The sequence below is a fragment of the Schistocerca piceifrons genome, chromosome 1 (genome assembly GCF_021461385.2).
Source record: "Schistocerca piceifrons isolate TAMUIC-IGC-003096 chromosome 1, iqSchPice1.1, whole genome shotgun sequence".
Taxonomy (NCBI): Eukaryota; Metazoa; Arthropoda; class Insecta; order Orthoptera; family Acrididae; genus Schistocerca; species Schistocerca piceifrons.
Genome location: NC_060138.1, coordinates 649,694,385 through 649,719,915, shown reverse-complemented (window position 1 = coordinate 649,719,915; position 25,531 = coordinate 649,694,385). Strand labels below are relative to the sequence as shown.

Sequence of the window (25,531 nt, the reverse complement as noted above, 5' to 3'; positions counted from 1 at the left end):
ACCTCAGATGTTAAGTCCCATACTGCTTAGAGCCATTTGAACCATTTGTTAACCGGGTGAATACTAAGCGCCGTCAACATATAATCATAACGAAATGACGGGTAGCAGGACATATCGGTGGTTCAAATCAGTGTTAGCGGTGTGGAGACACCTAACTGCGAGCGTCTTTTCTCCCACAGTTATTCGGAGTGGGTGCTCACCAAATGACGTGTGTTCCATGTATGTAAGATTTCTGAACTGATTTCCAGCGTATGCCATTGTTTTGCTGGCACAGTCAGTACCGGATATTATCCAGTTAACGGTGCTGGACGGATAACAAATGTGTGTGAATTCCTAAGGGACCAAACAGCTGAGGTCATCGATCCCTAGACTTACACACTACTTAAACTAACTTATACTACGAACAACTCACACATCCATGCCGAGGGAGGACTCGAACCTCCGGCGGGGAGGGGCCGCGCAGTCCGTGACATGGAGCCCTAAAACGCGCGGCAACTCCACGCGGCAACGGCGAACATGAAGGCACGGAATGTTGTTTTGAGAATGTCAATGTTCTCCACTAAAACTTGCGTCCACAAATCTTCAGTCCAACAGTTTGTGACGCTGCATTTCTACAAGTCCGATGTTCCTGTTACGTACGTTGGGTTTCCTAAAACTTTGAGATGCGAGTGTGCAGTTCAAGTTCTAAAATAAGTTTTAGGTCCAAGTTTAATATAATTTTCCAAAATTTATACCCTTTGACATAGTATTTACGCAGCAAAATACATTAATAACCTACTAATGGCAGCCTGTAATATGCAGAGACATTTATGGGAGAAGAAAAATGAAAAGTTGAAATGAACGGAGTTCTGCGTAGAACATCCATGCTAAAAATAGCGGAAACTTGTTTCATAGTGTTAAACTGTTAGTATGCACCACCAGAATTTCTGTAAACAGTTGTTAGTGTCCAATTTATGTTTCTGTCAGCTCAAAATTCTTGATAGCCTTACATTAAATAACTGATACGCAATTATTTCCATTCCTGGACTGATGCCCTCGCTTTAAAGTCTCTTTACATCCAGCCAACCAACTAACCACTTCGATTTCTGCATGTTATACAGGGTGCGGGAAATTGTGTCACGAAATTTTAACCCTGGATAGGTGATGCCAGCAGGAACCAAAATTACTAAAGTTGTGTAGGTCCACAAAGCACCACTTTTAAACTACGGAACCTTGGCGCCACGCGCTCCGATTGGTCGTGGGATTGCCCTGTTGCCGTTCGCCTGTTGACGGGCAGCGCTATGATTGCCGGTTCACACATACAAACGTCCCTCACCCAGTCACTGCCCCAACGTGATATGCACACGTGTCGAATATGTCTTGCTTTTGTCTCCACCTCACGTTAGAGGCATTCCACCTAAGCTGCGATTTAGTCATAAAGTAAGCATGGCGGCACAGTATTCGTTTCAAGAACAACGAGATTTGGACTAGCTGACGGTAATGCGCATGAAGCTCGACGTTTTTATGAGGAACGGTACCCAGCAAGACGCCACCCACACCCGCAAACGTTCACAGCAATTCACCGGTGACTTGGCGAAACAGGCTCGTTAGTGATGCTGGAAGACCTCGAACACGACGGGATGCTGCATTTGAAGAGACTGTTCTCGAGCGCTTCGAGGAAGCACCTACGAAAAGTACTGGAGTGGTTAGACACGACTTGGGGGTCACACAATGGTTATTCTGGGAGGTTTTGCGGGATAATGGCCAGCATCCATTTAGTTTCAACCCTACCCAAGTTTTAAATCCTGGGCGGACTTTGAACACAGGATAGGGTTTTGCCGGTGATTTACGCGAAGTTTTGCACGAGAACCCGGCTTCCCTGCCATTGTGTTGTTTACCGACGAGTGCACCTTCCATCGAAACGGCCTTTACAACACTCGAAACGTTCATTGCTGGGCAAGGGGAAATCCTCACGTCACGTTCGTCCACGGACACCAGGGACGATTTTCGCTCAACATTTGGGCTACCATTGTGACTGACAATCTAATTGGTCCAGTCCGTCTAACTCCTCGACTTAGCGGGGAAAATTACCTTCACTTTTTGCATGAAACTCTACCCGAGCTGCTCGAAGATGTTCCGCTGCACATACGGCTAAGCATGTGGTTGCAGCATGATGTGACGCCCGCACATAACAGTCGTGCTGTGCACGGATGCTTAAATGAACTCTTCGAGAGGTTAGACAGAACGTGGGGGTCACTCAATTGTTAGTCTGGGAGGTTCTGAGGGATGACGGCCAGCATCCATTTAGTTTCCGCCCTATCCAAGTTTTAAATCCTGGGCGGACTATGAACATAGGCTCACCACTAGGCTCACGCCACTAGTTTTCTTCCTGTGGGGATTCTTCAAGGTACTAGTTCACCCACCCGGACGCGAACCATCTTGAAACGAAGAGGAATTAATGGATCGCATACAACATGCCACGAATCACGTCAGGGCAATACCAGGAATATCTGAAAGACTTCGGCAAAACTTTGTTCAACGTTACCAAGCTTGTGTCGCGTCAGAGGTTCGCCAGTTCCGGCACCTGCTTTAAGTAAACAAAGTCCTAGCGACAGAAAAGCTACAGAAAAGGCCCTTTTCAGGGCCGACACAATTTACAAAAGATCTTCTGTACGCTAACTAACAGCTGTTGAAGGTTTTGTTCCCTGTACGTCTTCTCATGAAATACAATGGATGTGTCGGAACCCCTGCGGATTCGCCCCCAGGCCGTCAGAGTGGAAGGCTGGCGCGCTACCATCGAGCGTGCGGGCTGCCTTCGATACATCGAGATCTGCGCCAGGCAAAGCATTCGCGATCATGCGTTGTCCAGAGCATCCGGCAACAGGGCAATCCCGCGGCTAATCGTAGCGCGTGGCACCAAGTTTAAAAAACGTGCGTTGTTGACCTACACAAAATTAGTAATTTGAGTTCCTACTGGCATCAGCTATCCAGGGTTAAAATTTCGTGATACAATTTTTCTCCACTCTGTATATTTTTTTACATCTGTTTGCTTATCCTTCTACGTCTGTGCTAAGTAGCATATGTATTTAAGTTTCATAGAGCTATCTATAGCTGGACTACAGTTTTCTTGCCGTCAGCTACAACGTCACTTACCATTCTTTGCGTTGGAACATATTTCTGTTGCGCATCTAACTTCTGGTTTTTCTTTACGAGACGATTACAAAGAAATTACTTACTTTTGCAATGTGTCCATATCAATGACGGCGTTCATATGGGGGTCGACAGCATACAAGTACAAATCGGTCCTGCTAACAGAAGAAATATTACATGTACATTGCGCGCGCACACTCTAATGTAAGGGAAGAAACACAATTGTGCGCCAGCAGTCGCTACTGGGACACAGCGCTGCGCTACGCACCCTGAGACGATCTCGCTGTCCCGGCCCATGTGCGGCTCCAGCTTGCGCACTCGCACGTCGAGCCCCGTCGCGTTGTACAGCGCCCTGTGCACAACACAACAACAGTAAACCTCCGCACTGCAGCACCGTCATAAAAACAACAACAACACTCATGTCTGTTTCCTGAAATAAACAATTTGAAAGCACTGGAAGGCAATTCGAAAGTCTCTACATGCGAACGGGTACTAACAGGTACTATTGGATGCTAATGCTACGGTTACTCTCGCGTCGTTCTTCGTTACCCCGACGCGGTGTGGGTGGCTCCTTCTTGCTCTCCAGTACCGCTATAGAAGAGAAAGGCTTCGGAGAAACCTGCTTTACAGAAAAGAGATTCTTATCACGTTACCTGAGACTACACTAGATGCGATAATTCCCAATAGCCCTTGTCCCATCTATCTGACCTGGAATACAGCTTTCGCCGTCAGCTGCTCTTACGCTAAATTCAGTTCTTAGAGGCTCCTTTCAATTTCTGTCATACCATTCCAAGTTCTCCCGTGATGTGATCACTCTGCAATGGAAACGCGTGTTTCGTAACACCTCAGAAGTTGGACATTTACCTACATTCATAATAAACGTCGGCAGTCCATTCTTTGAGACCCAGTGAGTCATTTTATTCGACTAACCTATCTTTGTCACAAACAGAAGCGTTAAGCTATAATGTTACCAGTCGTTGTACAATTTAGAGATGCTTTTGGCACATCAAAGGCCTGTATGTCTACTGTGTAAAAAATGGTTCAAATGGCTCTGAGCACTATGGGACTTAACATCTTAGGTCATCAGTCCCCTAGAACTTAGAACTACTTAAACCTAACTAACCTAAGGACATTACACACATCCATGCCGGAGGCAGGATTCGAACCTAAGACCATAGCAGTCCCGCGTTTCCAGACTGAAGCGCCTAGAACCGCACGGCCACCACGGCCGGCTCTACAGTGTAAATGTAGTGGTTTGTGTGATACAATAGCAGGCCTAAATCCCACGATACACAAGTATAAATAAAAGATAAAAATGAGCATATGAGAAATCTGGGTAAACAGAAGTACATAATCTTATACCTCAGTACCATAGTATCTGATTACAAATATGAACTGAGTATGCTTAATAATAAACGTTTGCCACTTCATAGTTAACATTAAAGTAAGCAGTAAAAGCACTGATTATATCTACGACTATCGAAATAATTATGATAACTTAGGTAGACTAATGTTTCCTCTTACAATAGCTCTCGCTCTCTCTCTCTCTCTCTCTCTCTCTCTCTCTCACTCTCTCTCTCTCTCTCTGTCTCTAATTCAGGCCACACTCTGTGTCTTTTCCTTCATCGACTGTCCATTAGACATTCCGCTCAATCTTGCCAAAATCTGTAACTTTATGTGTACGTTATTTTACAGTGTCACCAAACTAAAGGAAAAAAAAACAGTCGTGGTCTGTTGTTGCGCTCTCCATTGCGGTGGTGGTGGTGGTTAGTGTTTAACGTACCGTCGACAACGAGGTCATTAGAGACGGAGCGCAAGCTCGGGTTAGGGAAGGATTGGGAAGGAAATCGGCCGTGCCCTTTCAAAGGAACCATCCCGGCAGTTGCCTGAAACGATTTAGGGAAATCACGGAAAAACTAAATCAGGATGGCCGGAGACGGGATTGAACCGTCGTCCTCCTGAATGCGAGTCCAGTGTGCTAACCACTGCGCCACCTTCTCCATTGCCTTCTCTTGTATTACGATTCAGTAACATTCAGTGGTTAGCACACTGGACTCGCATTCGGGAGGACGACGGTTCAATCCTGCGTCCGGCCATCCTGATTTAGGTTTTCCGTGATTTCCCTAAATCGCTCCAGGCAAATACCGGGATGGTTCCTTTGAAAGGGCACGGCCGAATTCCTTCCCCGTCCTTCGCTAATCCAATGAGACCGATGACCTAGCTGTTTGCTCTCTTCCCCCAACCAACCCCGATCAGTAACCTTCAACTGAGCCGCGCACCGCCTCATATCGACGCCTGATGAGAGTGGCCAGAGACAGCGTTGTTGCACCGCGGTCTTTGCCGGGGCTTGGTTCAAATTGCTCTGAGCACTATGGGACTTAACATCTGAAGTCATCAGTCCCCTAGAACTTAGAACTATAGAAACCTAACCAACCTAAGGACATCACACATATCTATGCCCGAGGCAGGTTTTGAACCTGCGTCCGTATCAGCAGCGCGGTTCCAGAATGAAGCGCCTAGAACCGCTCGGCCACAGCGGTCGGCTGCCAGGGTTACATTGGAAGTGCATAAACAGGAGAAGTGAGGATTTAATGCCGCAAAGCACAGTTGTGGAAGAGGGCACAGACGCAGCATTACGAAAGGTGTTATCGAGCAGTCTCGTCCGGCAGCGTGTTGCGTCGCTTGCATTGAAGATTTCTGCCAGACAAGGCTTAATCTTGGCTACAGGAGGCCAAGGCATATTCACTCTTGATTTTCGATTTATTACGATAAGCCTATTAAGCATCTGATTTTACATAAACTGATAGTATTTGTAACTCACGACTCTTAGTAATCCGTTCTGTACGTTGTAGTCAAGTGGCCCGTTGGCACTAGTAGTATTCGTAGCTCGTAAGGCACTGACACCACCTGTACGGAGCCGAGCTTATTTGGTGTGTTGTTTGGGTGCCCTTGCTACAGAGGAGCTCATAAAGAGTCGTTCTTTCTTTTCAAACCTTTCTGTCTATCGATATCATTAGTAATCAAGTGTTTAACGCTGTGATGAAAGTGAGTTACTTTATTCTTATATTGATTTTAAACTACTTTGATAATTGAAATGGCTTAGTTTAAGTTGTAACCTTAATGGTCAAGATCTTTAATGTACCTTTTTATTTAATTTTATTTGATAGCTGGGTCAGAGTGCTTTGTTTGAATTGTTTCAAATGAAATCCAATATTTTTTTTTAAATATTGTACCAAATTTCCTATGTGGAGACTTCTGGAAAATAAAACCAATTATTGTATTAATATCTTACTCTAATAGAGCCCAATACCTACCGCTCCCTGCTCCGTGCAGTTGCTACCGTGAAAATATGTTCACCATGTCAAAATGAGCATACAGTGATGCGGTATTTCATTTCCAATCAGATCTTATCATTTACTATAATGTTTTATCTTTATAAACGTCAGCTGACCAATCAAAAACACGATTCCGTGCAAAGAAGATGGGATCGTAAAACATTTTTTTTTCCATACCCTTAACGCAACAAGTACTATAATCGTTCACGTATAGCATTGGGTTGCTACAAATATTTTAGGTATGTCTCGAATGAAATCGTCAAGTATCAGCAGTTGTATCGTATTGTCATACGCTACGCTCCATTCCACTTAAGTTCTCGCAGTCTCTCACCTCCTGTTGAAGTGGGGGATTCATAGCATCGTCCTCGACCCCGTCGCGTACCTAACGCGTAAGCTTTCATAGATAACGCCTTTCACACTGTAGCCGATATTTTGTCTGCGTAAATGAAATGGAAAGTTAGTTGTTCACGCTTATTGGAACTTACGTGGTGATGTTCTCAACGTTCTTCTCTACCATTGTGGGCTTCGTAGCGACGACCATGATTACTTGCTTGTCATCTTCCAAGACGTATACCTGAAACAAACCGATAAACGGCTCTAAAACAATAGAATTTGCATATTTTCTTTACTGTCAAACTTTCTCTCACACGACTTGTAATCAGGCATCAACAATCGTTTTATGACTCAGTGATACAAGTAACAATGAAATTGTATGTAATACAAATAATGACATTTAAAATTTAAAAAAAAATAAAAACAGGAGAATACAGTTAAATATCACTGTGAACTGGCATAGGTTACTGTTGATATGTTTCAGGAAGTTACCAAGCGGTTCCTCGCCATGACCCAATCCAGAAAAGTTCCTGCTTTTGACCTGCGAAGGACTGATAGAAATCCTTGGATAACACAAAAGATATTGAGTTTAATGGATGAAAGGAGAAAATATAAAAATGCAGTATATGAAACAGACTACCAACGTTTAAAAAATGAGATTGACAGGAAGTGCAAAATGGCTAAGCAGGAATGTCTAGAGGGAAAATGTAAGGGTTTAAAAACATATTTCGCTGGCGGAAAAACAGATACCGCCTATAGGAAGATTAAAGCAGTCTTTGGAGAAGACAGAAGCGGTTGAATTAACATCAAGAGCTCTAATGGAAAACCATTTCTAAGCAAGGAAGAGAAAGCTGAAAGGTGGAAGGCGTGTATAGAGGGACTATGTAAGGGAGTCAAACTTGAAGGCAGTATTGTAGAAAGAGAAGTTGGAGGTAGATGAAGACTAAATGGAAGATATGATCCTGCGAGTATAATCTGACAGAACTCCGAAAGACCTGAGTCGGAACAAGACCCCGGGAGTGGACGATACTCCGTCAGAACTACTGATGGCCTTGGGAGAGCCACCTGGTGCACAAGATGCCTGAGGCAGGGGAAATACCCTCAGGCTTCAAGATGAATATTATAATTCCAATCGAAAGAAAACAGCTGGTGACAAATGTGAAAATTATCGAACGATCAGTTTAATAAGCCACGATTTCAAAATACTAACACGAACTCTTTACAGAATAATGGGAAAACTGGTATAATCCGACCTCCTGGAAGATTGAATTCCGGGGAATTGTAGGAACATGCAAAACAATACAGATCCTACGGCGTATCTTCGAAGAAAGGTTAAGGAAAGGTAATGATGATGTTATTTGGTTTGTGGGGCACTCAACTGCGCGGTTATAAGGCCCGTACAAATTTCCCTTTCTTTGATAATCACTTTTCCCGAATGATAAGGACAATACAAACACCCAGTCCCCGGGCGGAGAAAATCCCCGGCAGGGAATCGAACTTAGGACACCGTGATCCAGAAGCAGCAAAGATAGACCACGAGCTGCGGACCTAAAGGAAAGGCAAACCTATGATTGCAGCATATGTAGACTTATAGAATGGTTTTGACAATGTTGATTGAAATACTCTCTTTGAAATTATGAAGGTTACAGGGGTAAAAATACAGGACGCGAAAGGTTATTTACAACTTGAACAGAAACCAGACGGCAGTTGTAAGAGGAGAGTGGCATGAAAGGGAAGCAGTGGTTGAGGAGGAAGAGAAACAGACAGGGTTGTAGCCTATCCCCGATGTTATTCAGTCTGTACATTGAACACGCAGTATAGGAAACCAAAGACAAATTTGGAGTAGGAGTTAAAATTCAGGGAAAAGAAATAAAAACTTTGAGATTGGCCAATGACATTGTAATTCTGTCAGAGACATCGAAGGACTTGAAAGAGCAGCTTAATGGAAATGACATTCTCTTTAAAGGAGCGTATAAGATCAAATTCAGGAAAAGTAAAACAAGGAAAATGAAATGTAGTCGAAGTAAATCAGGTGATGCTAAGGGTATCAACGTAGGAAACTAGACGCTTAAGGTGGTAGTAAAGTTTTCATATTTGAGTAGCAAAATAACTCATGATGGCCGAAGTAGAGAGGATGTAAAACGAAAGCTGGCAATGGCAAGAAATGCGTTTCTGAAGAAGAGAAATTTGTTAACTTGAATATAGATTTAAGTGTCAGGAAGTCCTTTCTGAAAGTATTTGTATGGAGTGCAGCCATGTATGAAAGTGAAACATGGACGATAAATAGTTTAGACAAGAATAGAATAGAAGCTTTAGAAATGTTGTGTATCAAAAGAATGTGTCCGCCCCGATAGCTGAGTGGTCAGCGCGAAGGATTGCCGTCCTACAGGCCCGGGTTCGATTCCCGGCTGGGTCGAGGATTTTCTCCGCTCATGGAGTGGGTGTTGTGCTGTCTTCATCATCATTTCATCCCCATCCGGCGTGCATCGCCCAATAAGGTGTGGAATGTAATAAGACCTGCACCAAGGCGTCCAGACCTGCCCCGCAAAGGACCTCCCGGCCAACGGCGCCAAACGCTCCTTTCCATTTTCCACAGAAGAATATTGGAGATTAGAGAGGTAGATCACGTAACTAGTGAGGAGGTACTGAATAGAGCTGGGGAGGCAAGAAATTTACGGCTCAACTTGACCAAAGGAACGGATGGGCTGATAGGACACACTCTGAAACGACAAATTTAGTACTGGAGGGAAGTTTGTGGGTTAAAAATCGTAGAGGGAGACCAAGAGATGAATACAGTAAACAGATTCAGATGAGTGTCGGTTGCAGTAGTTATACGTAAATGAAGAAGGTGGCATAGGATAGAACAGCATGGAGAGCATCAAACAAGTCTCTTGAGTGAAGACCAACACAACAACAACCGTTAATAGTCTACATTTTTCCCGCTGTGACACAAGGCGGTCAATGTTTTAATGGAAGAAAGTCTGCGGTTGCTTACTAAACCATTATTGTAACCAGGCGCGCACCTCTTCGTCCGAAGAAAATCGACGATCACCTGTAGCTTTTTTCAGGGCTCCACAGATATGAAAGTTGTATGGGGAGAGATCAGGACCGAACGGAGGATGTGTAAGGACTTCCAAGCGAAACTTCTGCAATGTAGTGGAAACACTCTGACAACAAAGTGCCCGTCCACATGTTTGCAAGCTTGTATCGATTACACTGCTTAAGTTTCGCTGGAAAGCCCTTACACCTCCTCCGTACAGTCTCGATATCTCCCTATGCGATTTTCAAATTTCTGAAGCCTTGAAAACATTCCTGGCCGTTGATTTGTTTCGGACTAAGAGATGCATCATGGTTCCCTCGGCAACTACACACATTTTACGATGACAGTATTGACCGTGTTATCTAGCGCTAGACTGAATGGATTAACACTTATCGCGATTACTTTTGAGATAATAAACCATTTAGTTATTTCTTTTCACATGTCTCATTTTCATTTGACTGGACTTATAAATCTGTGTTAGACAGTGCGTAACATTGTATCCCTGGTACTTTCCGGCATTCTATAGCCATTATTGACCAGTAACAATTAAGATTTTGTAATAAGTGTTGCGTAACTTGATGGTAGATCTCTGCAGTTGCAGATACGATGGTTACTAGTTGGAACTTCAAGAGTGATGCCGAGCGAGGCAGGGTAGTGGTAATACGATGGACTCGTTTCCAGGAGAAAGGGAGTTCGAATCACCGTCGGGCCGTGCAGATATAGGTTTTGTGAGATTTGTCAAAATCGCTTACAGTAATTGCTGGAATGGTTTCTTTTAAAGGGCACAACCTGTTACCGTCCCCATTCCCTGATGAAGTCGTCGCCTGGGCGTTAAACCCCAATCACGTCAGAGAGTGGAAAATAACCTTGAAAATACCAAGTCCCACTACTGTTCCAAAGAACCCCCAAAAATTGAATTTTTTAAAATTATTTTATGACTGTGGACATCTAACTGGTGAAAAAAAATTGTGTGCTGGTATTGGGAGAAATGTCTCACACTCTAGGTAACTTTCTACCACAATCACAAGATTACGTTGTTTACTTTGCCCTTTACGCCCGTTTCCACATAGGGCGATTCGCCTAATTTGACAAGCTAGGAACTCGTTCAAACACTACTCGCCATTGAAATTGCTACACCACGAAGATGACGTGATACAGACGAGAAATTTAAGCTACTGGAAGAAGATGCTTTGATATGCAAGTGATTAGCTTTTCAGAGCATTCACACAAGGTTGGCGCCGGTGGCGACACCTACAACGTGCTGACATGAGGAAAGTTTCCAACCGATTTCTCATAGACAAACAGCAGTTGAAACATTGTTGTGATACCTCGTGTAAGGAGTAGAAATGCGTACCATCACGTTTCCGTCTATGAAAAAGGTCGGATTGTAGCCTGTAGCGATTGCGGTTTATCGTATCGCGACATTATTGCTCGCGTCGGTCGAGATCCAATGACAGTTAGCAGAATATGGAATCGGTGGGTTCAGGAGGGTAATACGGAACGCCGTACTTGATCCCAACGGTCTCGTATCACTAGCAGTCGATATGACAGGCATCTTATCCGCATGGCTGTAACAGATCGGGCAGACACGTCTCGATCCCTGAGTCAACAGATGGGGACGTTTGCAAGACAACAATCATCTGCACGAACAGTTCGACGACGTTTGCAGCAGCATTGACTATCAGCTCGGAGACCATGGCTGCGGTTACCCTTGACGCTGCATCACAGTCAGGAGCGCCTGAGATGGTGTACCCAACGACGAACAGGGTGCACGAATGGCAAAACGTCATTTTTTGGGATGAATCCAGGTTCTGTTTACAGCATTATGATGGTCGCATCCGAGTTTGTCGACATCGTGGTGAACGCACATTGGAAGCGCGTATTCGTCATCGCCATACTGGCGTATCACCCGGCGTGATGGTATGGGGTGCCATTTGTTACACGTCTCAGTCACCTCTTGTTGCCATTGATGGCACTTTGAACAGTGGACGTTATATTTCAGATGTGTTACGACCCGTGTCCCTACGTTTCATTCGACCTCTACGAAACCCTACATTTCAGCAGAATAATGCTCACCGCATGTTGCAGGTCCTGTGCGGGCGTTTCTGAATACAGAAAATGTTCGACTATTGCTCTGGCCAGCACATTCTCCAGATCTCTCACCAAATGAAAACGTCTGGTCAATGGTGGCCGAGCAACTGCCTCGTCACAATACACGTCACTACTCTTGATGAACTGTGGTATCGTGTTGAAGCTGTATGGGCAGCTGTACCTGTACACGCTATCCAAGCTCTGTTTGATTCAATGCCCAGGCGTATCAAGGCCGTTATTACGGCCAGATGTGGTTGTTCTGGGTACTGATTTCTCAGGATCTATGCACCCAAATTGCGGGAAAAAGTAATTACATGTCAGTTCTAGTATAATATATTTGTCCAACGAATACCCGTTTATCATCTGATTTGTTCTTGGTGTAGCAATTTTAATGACCAGTAGCGTAGTAAAAGAGATCCTGCTAGAGGTATGAGCCGAAATGCTTTCCGCACACGCAGTGAGCAAAGGGAGGTACGGCGGTGGGGCGACGGCAGCGACACTCACGAGCACGTTGGCGATGGTGGAGCGGCCGTCGTCGGCGCCGCGGCGGTCGGTGGCCTTGACGTCGAAGCCGAAGACGCGCCCGGCGTCCCTGCGGAAGGAGGAGAGGGCGCGCACGCGGCCGCTGGCGGCGTCCACCGCGAAGCGCGCCTGCGGGCCCGAGCCGGCGCCGCCCAGCAGCGAGTAGCGCACCTCGCCGTTGGCGCCCTCGTCCGGGTCCTCCGCCTGCACAAGCCGCGCGCATACACCTCACCACCGCGCTCTGCACTACACACTTGTGTAATCGTACAGGAATGCTGGCTGTCACACCCCCGAGGAGAAAATCCTCTATCTCCGTAAAAGGAGAAAATTGTAACAATCAGAAAAAATGACCCCTGTAAGGAAAGTGTAGTACTCTCATAAAAGTATATTATCTCATAAAAGTATATTATCTTTAACAAAATGATGAGTTTATACATGTAAACATATTGAGCACAGTGATCATCACAAAGAACAGTAACAAAATTTTACATAGAAGAGTCTTGATAGCATAATATCACTTTTAGGTCGACTGCTCGACATCAGTGGATGGTATCCACAGTTTCTGCTCTGTGCTATCGCCTCCACAAGCCATTATTGGAGTACGTTCTGAAAATGACTCACATCTGGTGGAAATCTGCGCCCACTTATGAATGGAAGTGTTTTTATACGATGAGGGCTTTTCTACTTATTACACTAAAAAAAAGACGCAACGGCCTTGCCGCAGTGGATACACCAGTTCCCATGAGATCAGCGAAGTTAAGCGCTGTCGGGCGTGGCCGGCACTTGGATGGGTGACCATCCAGCCGCCAAGCGCTGTTGCCATTTTTCGGGGTGCATCAGCCTCGTGATGCCAATTGAGGAGCTACTCGACCGAATAGTAACGGCTCCGGTCAAAGAAAACCATCATAACGACCGAGAGAGTGATGTGCTGACCACACACACTCCTATCCGCATCCTCAAATGAGGATGACACGGCGGTCGGATGGTCCCGATGGGCCCCTTGTGGCCTGAAGACGGAGTGCTTACACTAAAAAAAAAAAAAAAAAAAAAAAAAAAAAAAAAAAAAAAACTACGCACCACGAAGGAATTATCCGAATGGAATGCAAATCGGTAAATGTGGTGCACATGTAAGGAAAAATAAAGACGAGACGACATATTCATGGAAAGAGCTTCACGAACTAAGCAAGCCTATAATGTGTTGACTAAAATCTGGCCTTTATGCAAGCAGTTATTCGGCTTAACTTTGACTGATAGATTTGTTGGTTGGCCTCCTCGGGGACATGGTGCCACATAATGTTGCGGGCTTTCAAAATAATATAATGTGATGGTGTGGCCCTCAACTACGTACCCTCAGAATCAGAGTTGAAATATTAAAAGTTTAGGCTGGTTTCGTTGTCTAGGGGCTGTAATACGTAGTTCCCGCATTACATGCCAAATACAGCTGAGTCTACAGGTTCAAATGGCTCTGAGTACTATGGGACTCAACTGCTGTGGTCATTAGTCCCCTAGAACTTAGAACTACTTAAACCTAAGTAACCTAAGGACGTCACACACACCCATGCCCGAGGCAGGATTCGAACCTGTGACCGTAGCAGCAGCGCGGCTCCGGACTGGAGCGCCTAGAACCGCACGGCCACCGCGGCCGGCTGAGTCTACAGTATACAATATGAATATACACATGAATCGAATGGTCGAAGGTTCTTATCCCTCGGCAATTGCGAATTTTAAATGTAACATTTATAAATGATATATGAAAATTAAATAAAATCTGCAGGTACTATTTTTAACGACTTTAAATGATGAGTATGATAACTACCTTTATGAATGCCGTTTATTACCGCAAACACTTATTGGTGTCGATGGTCCAGCAATTAAATAAAATATAAGTTGAACAACAGGGAAAAAATAGATTCCTACTTCAAGTAATTAGTTATGAACAACAACATAGCTTGCGAGATATTCACTTCTAAATGCATCCTACGTCTTCACTGCAGAAGTCGGCACTACGAAATATTTCAATCTCCCGCGACCACGCGCAAACTGCTCCACTCTCCAGGTCTTTTCTGCGACCGCCCGTCGCGCCTTCGCGTCCTGCACTCTCTGTGTCCCATCCAGTACTGATGCTCCTCCCCCACTTCCATACAGTCTCTCCACGTGTCCTTCTTGGAACGATCGCTGTGATTGGCTAGAGCCCTCCCGCCCTGTCTCCAAGCCAACACACACTCATAAACGTAACGAAAAACATTCGAAATATTGGATTTACATTTAAATAACTTGAAATTAAATAAATATTCCTACGGCTGGAGCATAACCACAATCTAACACACATTACTAAATACATAACCAAATTAAATAAACATATATCAAAGGAATAGAACCGAAGGTAGGCCAGTAGCCTACTGTCTCTGTGCTTTCTAAAACGTAGTAAATATTTAACCAATTTCTTCATGAATAGTATACATCGGATACAGACAAAGACACAAACGAATACATATATTTATAAGCATGCTGCTACCGTTTTCTCCGCAGCTCGTGGTCGAGCGGTAGCGTTCTCGCTTCCCACGCCCGGGTTCCCGGGTTCGATTCCCGGCGGGGTCAGGGATTTTCTCTGCCTCGTGATGACTGGGTGTTGTGTGATGTCCTTAGGTTAGTTAGGTTTAAGTAGTTCTAAGTTCTAGGGGACTGATGACCATAGATGTTAAGTCCCACAGTGCTCAGAGCCATTTGAACCATTTTTTTTTTGCTACCGTTTTTCGTCCACGAGAGTCAGAGGGCCATGGACACGGGTTCCTAGATAGATGCCGTGTTTCTTGTCTTCCGCAATACGTTTGATACAGTTCCTCACAGTCGTTTAATGAACAAAATAAGAGCATATGGACTAACACACCGATTGTGTGATTGGATTGAAGAGTTACTAGATAACAGAACGCAGCATGTCATTCTCAATGGAGAGAAGTCTTCCGAAGTAAGAGTGATTTCAGATGTGCCGAAAGGGAGTGTCGTAGGACCGTTGCTATTCACAATATATATAAATGACCTTGTGGGTAACATTGGAAGTTCACTGAGGCTTTTTTGCGGATGATGCTGTGGTATATCGAGAGGTTATAACAATGGAAAATTGTACTGAAGTGTAGGAGGATCTGCAACGAATTGACTCATGGTGCAGGGAATGGCAATTGAATCTCAATGTAGACAAGTGTAATGTGCTGCGAATACATAGAAAGAAAGATCCTTCATGGTTCAAATGGTTCGAATGGCTCTGAGCACTATGGGACTTAACATCTGTGGTCATCAGTCCCCTAGAACTTAGAACTACTTAAACCTAACTAACCTAAGGACATCACACACATCCATGCCCGAGGCAGGATTCGAACCTGCGACCGTAGCAGTCCCGTGGTTCCGGACTGAGCGCCTAGAACCGCGAGACCACCGCGGCCGGCAAAGATCCTTCATCATTTAGCTACAATATAGCAGGTCAGCAACTGGAAGCAGTTAAATCCAGAAATTATCTGGGAGTACGCGTTAGGAGTGATTTAAAATGGAATGACCATATAAAATTAATCGTCGGTAAGCAGATGCCAGACTGAGATTCATTGGAAGAATCCTAATGAAGTGCAGTCCGAAAACAAAGGAAGTAGGTTACAGTATACTTGTTCGCCCACTGCTTGAATACTGCTCACTGGTGTGGGATCTGTACCACATAGGGTTAATAGAAGAGAGAGAGAAGATCCAACGGAGAGCAGCGCGCTTCGTTACAGGATCATTTAGTAATCGCTAAAGCGTTACGGAGATGACAGATAAACTCCAGTGGAAGACTCTGCAAGAGAGACGCTCAGTAGCTCGGTACGGGCTTTTGTTGGAGTTTCGAGAACATACCTTCACCGAAGAGTCAAGCAGTATATTGCTCCCTCCTACGTATATCTCGCGAAGAGACCATGAGGATAAAATCAGAGAGATTAGAGTACACACAGAGGCATAACGACAATCTTTCTTTCCACGAACAATACGAGACTGGAATAGAAGAGGGAATCGATAGAGGTACACAAGATACCCTCCGCCATACACCGTTAGGTGGCTTGCAGAGTATGGATGTAGATGTAGATGTTGATAGTAATGGGCCACTTTGACCTGCAATAATTCATGTACTATTCAAGTTACATGCCTGTAATTATAGCAATTTTGATTTACACTAATAGCTTTCTAAAGACAAGTCGAGCGACAAAATCTGATGAACCGTTTATATTTTGGAAATTCGTTGCTGGGTGTTACTTGTATACTTTATCGTCAGATACTAAACTTTAAACTAATAAAGATATTGAAAATCTGATTGCACCATCAGAATCGTCGTGCAAATAATGGTAATGTACATGTTTCTTTTTGAGACATCGTGATTCGACTGGCTACTGTTTATTTCTGTACGAACTGTCAAATGTCTGCCATTAAGGTTTTACAAAGTCCACCATCTTTGGCACACCCGGCATACAGATCTCCTTCATCGTTACAAAGCCCATTCCTCGACACAGCGTCAACATGGAATCCCCAGCCACGTGGTCGGTCTGGGCCAAGCGCTGCGGCTACTACCCCTCTTGCTCCGGCTAACGTTCGGCACCAGGCGTTCGCCGACGAGCCCCGGCTTGCCTAGCGGCCCGTGCGGTGGTCGAAAACTCCGGACTTAAAATATTTCCAGGGCACCACAACTCGCCCGTTACCTCACACTGTCCAGTTGACGCATTAGTTCGTCAAAATCCTGAGCTGGTTGGTGGGCCTGCCCGTAATGTTCCACAAGTTCCCAGTTGGGTGAGACCCAGCGACCTTGATGGCCACTGTAGGATTTGGCAAGCACGAAGCCAAGCAGTAGAAACTCTCTCCGTACGCGGGCGGGCTTTATATTGCTGAAATGTAAGCCCAGGATGGCTTGCCATGAAGGGCAATAAAACGGGGCGTAAAATATCGTCGACAAACCATTGTGCTGTAACGATGCCGTGTGTGACAACCAAAGGAGTCCTTCTATGAAGAGAAATGGCACCCCAGACCATCACTCCCAGTTGTCAGGCCGTATGGCGAGCGCCAGTCATATTGATATCCTTCTGCTGTCCAGAGGGTCTCCAGACATGTATTCGTCCTGTAATCTTATTGACTGGAGTAGAATTGTCTTCAGTGATGAGTCCCGCTTCGAATGATTCAAATGGCTCTGAGCACTATGGAACTTAACTTCTGAGATCATCAGTCTCCTAGAACTTAGAACTACTTAAACCTAACTAACCTAAGGCCATCACACACATCCATGCCCGACACAGTCCTCCACACGATAAGGTACTCACAAGGCAGTTTATAAAAGGCCAGAGGATGGCAACAGCAAACCATTGGCATCTGGATCTTGTCCATGAAAGAGCAAGGCGGAATTCCAGCTTTGCCCCAGTGCTTATAGTATGATTCTGAATATGAGTACCCAAACTGGAGAAGGTCTAAGGTAATTCATATGGTTTAAGCGGTAAGCTGACTTCTTAGAAAAGATGCTTAACTAGTTCATTCTGCACGCTGCATTGTGCTATTGGATGTAACATTACCTTTGTTTCCCGACGTTCGTCTACGAAGCTTATACGTGACTAGAGAATCGATATCTCATACTTCCATACATTGAAATTGTACTAACCTCTGTTATTTAACTTTTTCTTCAAAATACAAGTCAAACATCAAGAACTGCCAGTTACAAATTTATATTTGAATTTATTTAACACGACATTTACTTTCTCAGTTTTCGGCTTGAATTATTCTGCAGAGTTTCTATGGATCGTGTAGATTGTAAAGCAAGTAATCTCAGAATTTTGACATCCTATTTCATGTTGCATTGTTGAAGGCTTTCTGAGTGTCAAGAAATGTAATAGAACTTAACGCATGTAAACAATGTGCACCAGACGACAGAATGATATGATCTGTCAGTTGTCGCCCCTCGCCCCGCCCACAGTACCTTGACAGTGAGTATGTGGTGGCCGTAGGTGGTGGAGGTTGGGATGGCCGTCACCAGAGGTCTCCCGCTGCCCAGGAAGCGGGGCGAGTTGTCATTCACGTCGCGAACCAGCACCACCACGCGGGCCTCGTCGTGACCTGCAGCACACAATTAGTCTTCTTCTCAATTAACGCTGACCAGGAGTTGTTACTAGAACATGTTCATCCAAAGATCTTGAACTACGCAGTTTGCTATTGTGATAATTCGTTACACGTTGCATTAAAGTTTTTGTAAAAGATGAAACAGATTTTTATGATTGTATCATAGGATTAATAATTACGAAACATGTAACAGACAACCATTTTTTTATATACTGAAGTTTGATTAGTAGTCTCAGGCACTGTTTATGGATTTGTCTGATCGTTTACGTGAATGGCAGTTTATTTTCTTTTTGATTGTAGCTAGTTCTTAATTTCGGTTATTGGTTTTGTTTGTTTGTGCATTTCAAATAGCCACATTATAGAATAACTAAGTTATGAATAACGTCTTGAATTTTGTATATATGTACACCAAAAGAAAACAAAATCAAAGCCCATTTACACTGCCGCGTGATCGGTCCATGGATCTGCAAGAAATTTATAATAATAACCTGCAATAGTTCAAGGCTTGGAAGGAGGATAGAAGATGAACATCAACAAAACCAAACGAGGATAATGGAATGTAGTCAAATTAAATAGGGTGATGCTGAGGGAATTGGATTAGGAAATGAGACACTTAAAGTAGTAAAGAAGTTTTGCTATTTAGGGAGTAAAATAACTGATGATGGTCGAAATAGAGAGAATATAAAATGTAGTCTGGCAATGGCAAGGAAATCGTTTCTGAAGAAGAGAAATTTGTTAACATCGAGTATAGATTTAAGTGTAAGGAAGTCGTTTCTGAAAGTATTTGTATGGAGTGTAGCCATGTATGGAAGTGAAACATGGACGATAACTAGTTTGGACAAAAAGAGAGTAGAAGCTTTCGAAATGTGGTGCTACAGAAGAATGCTGAAGATAAGGTGGGTAGATCACGTAACTAATGAGGAGGTATTGAATAGGATTGGGGAGAAGAGAAGTTTGTGGCACAACTTGACTAGAAGAAGGGATCGGTTGGTAGGACATGTTCTGAGGCATGAAGGGATCACCAATTTAGTATTGGAGGGCAGCGTGGAGGGTAAAAATCGTAGAGGGAGACCGAGAGATGAATACACTAAACAGATTCAGAAGGATGTAGGTTGCAGTAGGTACTAGGAGATGAAGAAGCTTGCACAGGATAGAGTAGCATGGAGAGCTGCATCAAACCAGTCTCAGGACTGAAGACCACAACAACAACAGTTCAAGGCTTACTATGCTGACGCTCTTTTACCTGCAGTGCGTAAAGGGCAAACTCTTGTACGTGATAAGCCATTACAAACGCCTGAATACCAGTTACAAGTTACATTGCCAGGTCTACGATAACATCATCTCTGGACATAATCAAAGATAGTTGAAAAATGATTACACCATTCATCGATGCTGTTTACATCTAAGATCGAGTGAGGCTATTAAAGCAACTGTTAATGAACCCGACGTATCTGATTTTTCTCCCATTTAGTTTTTCCTTATTTTCGTGTATACCTGCGTCTAGGAATTTTTAAACATATGTCGTGCGAGCTAACTCCTACATTAGGATAATGGAGTCAGAGAACAATTGAGATAAACGTTTTTATGGGAACATCGTACCATGTGGCGAACGTGTCTTCAGGGCCTAAAACAACAGAAACACAAGACTGTAGCAACGATAGCTGATAGTATTTCAAAGGAGATCAACAAGAGTGCGCCAGCTCTCGCCTCTGCTTGGCATCATGGCAGCAAAAGGAGAATGTGCCAGCCTAGAACAGTTGAAAACAGGAGCATCGCCAGGCTAGATGTAAACTAGAAGGCTCCAAGCCCGCGGCCCATCCGCTTAGTCTTCACTCAACTTGGTTGCACGAGAAAGAGGGTGAATAAACTTCGTTAGCTTGATGGAACTTGCCAGACGCGACCTATGCTACCTCGCCCCGTGACAAAGCCACACGCTCAACACGTGTAGCCGCACGGCTGTCACTCGGCTGTATCCACTTGGTCACAGGGTGGGAGGGTGCCGAGTACGCAGGCGTGATGCGGTTCCTTTACTGAGTACTGCGAGCCGCAGCGTAGCGTGGTACGGCCACGTGTTCGTCCGCGCGAAGACGAGAGAGTGAACTGTCGGCCGAGTGAACCCGAGTCGCCTGAAAAGCGAAGTGAGGGGAACGAGAGCCGCTCACGCGCTAGCGCCACGCGGACGCACTGCTCAGTGTGGATCTGCAAACACTTCAGCAGCGGTCGTCAAACTGCGGTGCGGTTCAAAAAAATGGCTCTGAGCACTATGGGACTTGACATCTGTGGTCATCAGTCCCCTAGAACTTAGAACTACTTAAACCTAACCTAAGGACATCACACACATCCATGCCCGAGGCGGGATTCGAACCTGCGACCGTAGCAGTCGCGCGGTTCCGGACTGAGCGCCTAGAACCGCTAGACCACCGCGGCCGGCGGTGCGGTTCTTAACCACACTATGTAACTGTGTGCACGTAGCAGCTGACAGCCGAATACAAAAACGCCAACTAACGTTAAGACTTTGACACTCGAAATATTAAAAATTAGGATTTTTTTTAATTTTTGTCTTGCTTTTTTAATTCGATTACAAGATGTGCATTGTTAAATACATACGGGCTGATCTGAAATGGAGCCACTACGCATGAAACGTCGTTACTTTTTGTGGTAAAGCAAAATGTATTTCCTTTCTGCAGACAGGCATAGGGCTACTTGACAGAGAGCCTATTTCCATCTGATTGTGTGAGGTTCGTTCTCTGCGCTATGGTGTACACAATGCCTTAAGGTGCCATTTGTTGGTAGATGCTTTCCTTTGTTGTATGTTTTTCAGTTTCAACTACAGCTATACATTTTTTGCTAATGGTTCTTATGATGTACTTGGAAGTCCAGATCTTTCTGATTAGTCTGCAAAACATTTTGCTATAGCATACTATCCTCAAATCGAGATCACTGCCTTCAGCTACCTCATCGTCTCCACTTTTACTGCTACTGTCAATCTGTGAGCCGTCATCAGAATAAATCCTTCCAAAAAGGAACACCAGAATGTCCTCTAGCTTTGTTCTCCAAGAGTGCATCGTGTGAAACTGGAAATGCAAAAACCTGTCACAGATAGTCATGTTGCCCATAGAGCCACAGTGGTTTCTAAAGGAACCACAACAATAACCGCGAAAATAAATAAATAAATGTAATTATTATCGCAACACATGGAGTACAAACTGGAACATGGCAGTTTTCTGTACTAATCCATGTGCAAAACAAGCGTCCTTTGAGACAAATTCAATCGTGCACAGCTTACAAAAATAGTTCCTACGTCTGCTCGTCTTGTTCCTTTGTGTGTTTTTTTTTTCATCAATTTTCTGATTTGTTTGACGCGGCCCACCACGAATTCCTCTCCTGTGCTAATCTCTTCACCTCAGAATAGCACTTGCAACCTACGTCCTCAATTATCCGCTGGATGTATTCCAATCTCTGCCTTCATCTACAGTTTTTGCCCTCTACAGCTCCCTCTAGTACCATGGAAGTCATTCCCTCATGTGGTGTCACCGCCAGACACCACACTTGCTGGGTGGTAGCCTTTAAATCGGCCGCGGTCCGTTAGTATACGTCGGACCCGCGTGACGCCACTATCAGTGATTGCAGACCGAGCGCCGACACACGGCAGGTCTAGTCTAGAGAGACTCACTAGCACTCGCCCCAGTTGTGCAGCCGACTTTGCTAGAGATGGTTCCTGACTACAGACGCTCTCATTTGCAGAGACGACAGTTTAGCATAGCCTTCAGCTACGTCATTTGCTATGACCTAGCAAGGTGCCATATTCAGTTACTATGTCTTCTGAACAGATAATATTGTGACTAATGTACCGCCAAGAGCGACGATCATCATTAATGGATTAAAGTTAAGTATCAAACTACTTACGTCCGCTTTCTGAATTCTAATTCCTTGTCATGTTCCAGACCTCACGTCACTATAGTTCTTCACTCCTCACGCCAGCCTGCGTGAGCTAAAATGCGTGCATTTCGGCCTCCTCTAGTAACACGGTTTTGGCTCTTCTGCCAACCCAACACCTCATGTCTTAACAGATGTCCTATCATCCTGTCCCTTCTCCTTATCAGTGTTTTCCACATATACCTTTCCTCCTACGATTCTGCGTAGAACCTCCTCATTCCTTACCTTATCAATCCATCTAATTTTCAATATTCGTCTGTAGCACCACATCTCAAATGCTTCGATTCTCTTCTGTTCCGGTTTTCCCACAGTTCATGTTTCACTACCACACAACGCTGTACTCCAGACGTACATTCTCAGAAATTTCTTCCTAAAATTAAGGCCGATATTTGATATTAGTAGACTTGCCATTGCTAGTCTGCTTTTGATGTCCTCCTTGCTCCGTCCGTCATCGGTTATTTTACTGCCTAGGTAGCAGAATTCCTTAACCTAATCTACTTCGTGACCATCAATCCGATGTTAAGTTTATCGCTGTTCTCATTTCTACTCTCATTACCTTCGTCTTTCTTCGTTTTTCTCTCAGTCCATACTCTATACTCATTACACTGTTCATTCCATTCAGTACATCATGTAATTCTTCTCCGCTTTCACTCAAGACAGCAATGTCATCAGCGAATGGTATGACTGATATCCTTTCACCTCGAATTTTAATTCCACTCCTGAATCTTTCTTTTATTTCCATCACTACTTCCTCGATGTACAGATTGAACAGAAGGGGCGAAAGGCTGCATCCTTGTCTTACACCCCTTTTAATACGAGCACTTCGTTCTTGGTCATCCAGTCTTATTATTCCCTCTTGGCTCTTGTACATATTGTATATTACCCGTCTCCCCCTATAGCTTACCCCTATTTCAGTCAGAATTTCGAACACTTTGCACCATTTTACACTGTCGAACGCTTTTTCCAGGTCGACGAATCATATGAACGTGTCTTGATTTTTCTTTAGTCGTCCTACCATTATCAACCGCAACATCAGAATTGCCTTCCTGTAGCCTTTACCTTTCCTTTCCTAAGGCGAAAGTGATCGTCATTTAACACATCCTCAATTTTCTTTTCCATTCTTCTGTATATAATTGTTGTAAACAACTTGGATGCATGAGCTGTTAAGCTGATTGTGCGATAACTCTCGCACTTGTGAGCTCTTGCCGTCTTCGGAATTGCGTGGATGATGCTTTACCGAAAGTCAGATGGCTTGTCGCCAGACTCATAAATTATACACACTAACGTGAATGGTCGTTTTGTTGCCTCTTCTCCCCATGATTTTAGAAATTCTGATGGAGTGTTATCTATCCCTTCTACGTTATTGCTCGTCTTACTGCTAAGATTTGAAACAAGTGAAGCAGTTCAAGCTGCAGCCGCTATGTGGCAGCATCTGCTGGAGACGTAGCTAGAGATGTAGCAACTGTGCCACGAAATGAAAATAAACCTAGAGCCAAATTGTGTGAAAGGGTTAAGAGGAGCTTCTTAAACGTATTGTCTTACTGCTCAGTAACGAACAAAAAGTGCTTACGCAAACAGTAATGTTTTACGATGTGTTTCATTTTTATTGACGCTTGTGGGTTCGGTGGTGAGTTAAGTAAAGTTGGCCGCTTTACATTGGGGGCAGAAGCATAACTGGCGTGGCCATTGCGGGATGTGAGAACGGGGATGTTTCATTCCTTGTCTTATAGTACTGATAACCAGTGACGTACGCGAGTCAGCTGCTATGGTGAATTTCAAACGGAAGTATGACGGATCCGTGAATGCGCTGAGTGTAGCAGCGAACAGAGCACTCCACACGAAGTATTCCCAGTGATGCTGGCTTTTAACAGTGTGTACTTGGGGACCGGCGGACACCTCACGGCGCCATTACTATAGCTAGTCTGTTGCGGACTCGTAACATACGAATTTGTGTGTTAACAATTAATACACTACTGGCCATTAAAATTGCTACACCACGAAGATGGCGTGCTCCAGAAGCGAAATTTAACCTACAGGAAGAAGATGCTGTGATATGCAAGTGATTAGCTTTTCAGAGCATTCACACAAGGTTGGCGCCTGTGGCGACACCTACAACGTGCTGATATGAGGAAAGTTTCCAACCGATTTCTCATACACAAACAGCAGTTGACCGGCGTTTCCTGGTAAAATGTTGTTGTGATGCCTCGTGTAAGGAGGAGAAATGCGTACCATCACGTTTCCGACTTTGATAAAGGTCGGATTGTAGCCTGTAGCGATTGCGGTTTATCGTACCGCGACATTGCTGCTCGCGTCGGTCGAGATCCAATGACTGTTAGCAGAATATGGAATCGCTGGGTTCAGGAGGGTAATACGGAACGCCGCGCTGGATCCCAACGGCCTCGTATCATTAGCAGTCGAGTTGACAGGCATCTAATCCGCATGGCTGTAACGGATCGTGCAGCCACGTCTCGATGCCTGAGTCAACAGATGTGGACGTTTGCAAGACAACAACCATCTGGACGAACAGTTCGACGACGTTTGCAGCAGCATTGACTATCAGCACGGTGACCGTGGCTGCGGTTACCCTCGACGCTGCATCACAGACAGGAGCGCCTGCGATGGTGTACTCAACGATGAACCTGATTGCACGAATGGCAAAACCTCATTTTTTCGGACGAATCCAGGTTCTGTTTACAGCATCATAATGGTCGCATCCGTGTTTGGCGGTATTGCAGTGAACGCACATTGAAACCGTGTATTCGTCATCGCCATACTGGCGTATCACCCAGCGTGATAGTATGGGGTGCCATTGGTTACACGTCTCGGTCACCTCTTGTTCGCATTGACGGCGCTCTGAACAGTAGACGTTACATTTCAAATGTGTTACGACCCGTGGCCCTACCCTTCATTCGATCCCTGCGAAACCCTACATTTCAGGAGGATAAAGCACGACTGCATGTTGCAGGTCCTGTACGGGCCCTTCTGGATATAGAAAATGTTCGACTGCTGCCCTGGCCAGCACATTCTCCAGATCTCT

The 25,531-nt window shown here is 44.6% G+C and overlaps 1 protein-coding gene across 1 annotated transcript in view; it reads right to left on the bottom strand.

Annotated features, from left to right (window-relative positions):
• The window catches only part of LOC124760964 (cadherin-89D), a 192,138-nt gene that overhangs the window by 22,063 nt on the left and 144,544 nt on the right, over positions 1-25,531 (bottom strand). Inside the window, exons 19-23 of the mRNA XM_047249109.1 lie at positions 18,419-18,555; positions 12,433-12,654; positions 6,950-7,038; positions 3,398-3,481; positions 3,216-3,284 (exon numbers count right to left, since the gene is read on the bottom strand). Coding sequence (XP_047105065.1) covers positions 3,216-3,284; positions 3,398-3,481; positions 6,950-7,038; positions 12,433-12,654; positions 18,419-18,555 — 601 coding nt within the window. The remainder of the gene's footprint in view (positions 1-3,215; positions 3,285-3,397; positions 3,482-6,949; positions 7,039-12,432; positions 12,655-18,418; positions 18,556-25,531) is intronic.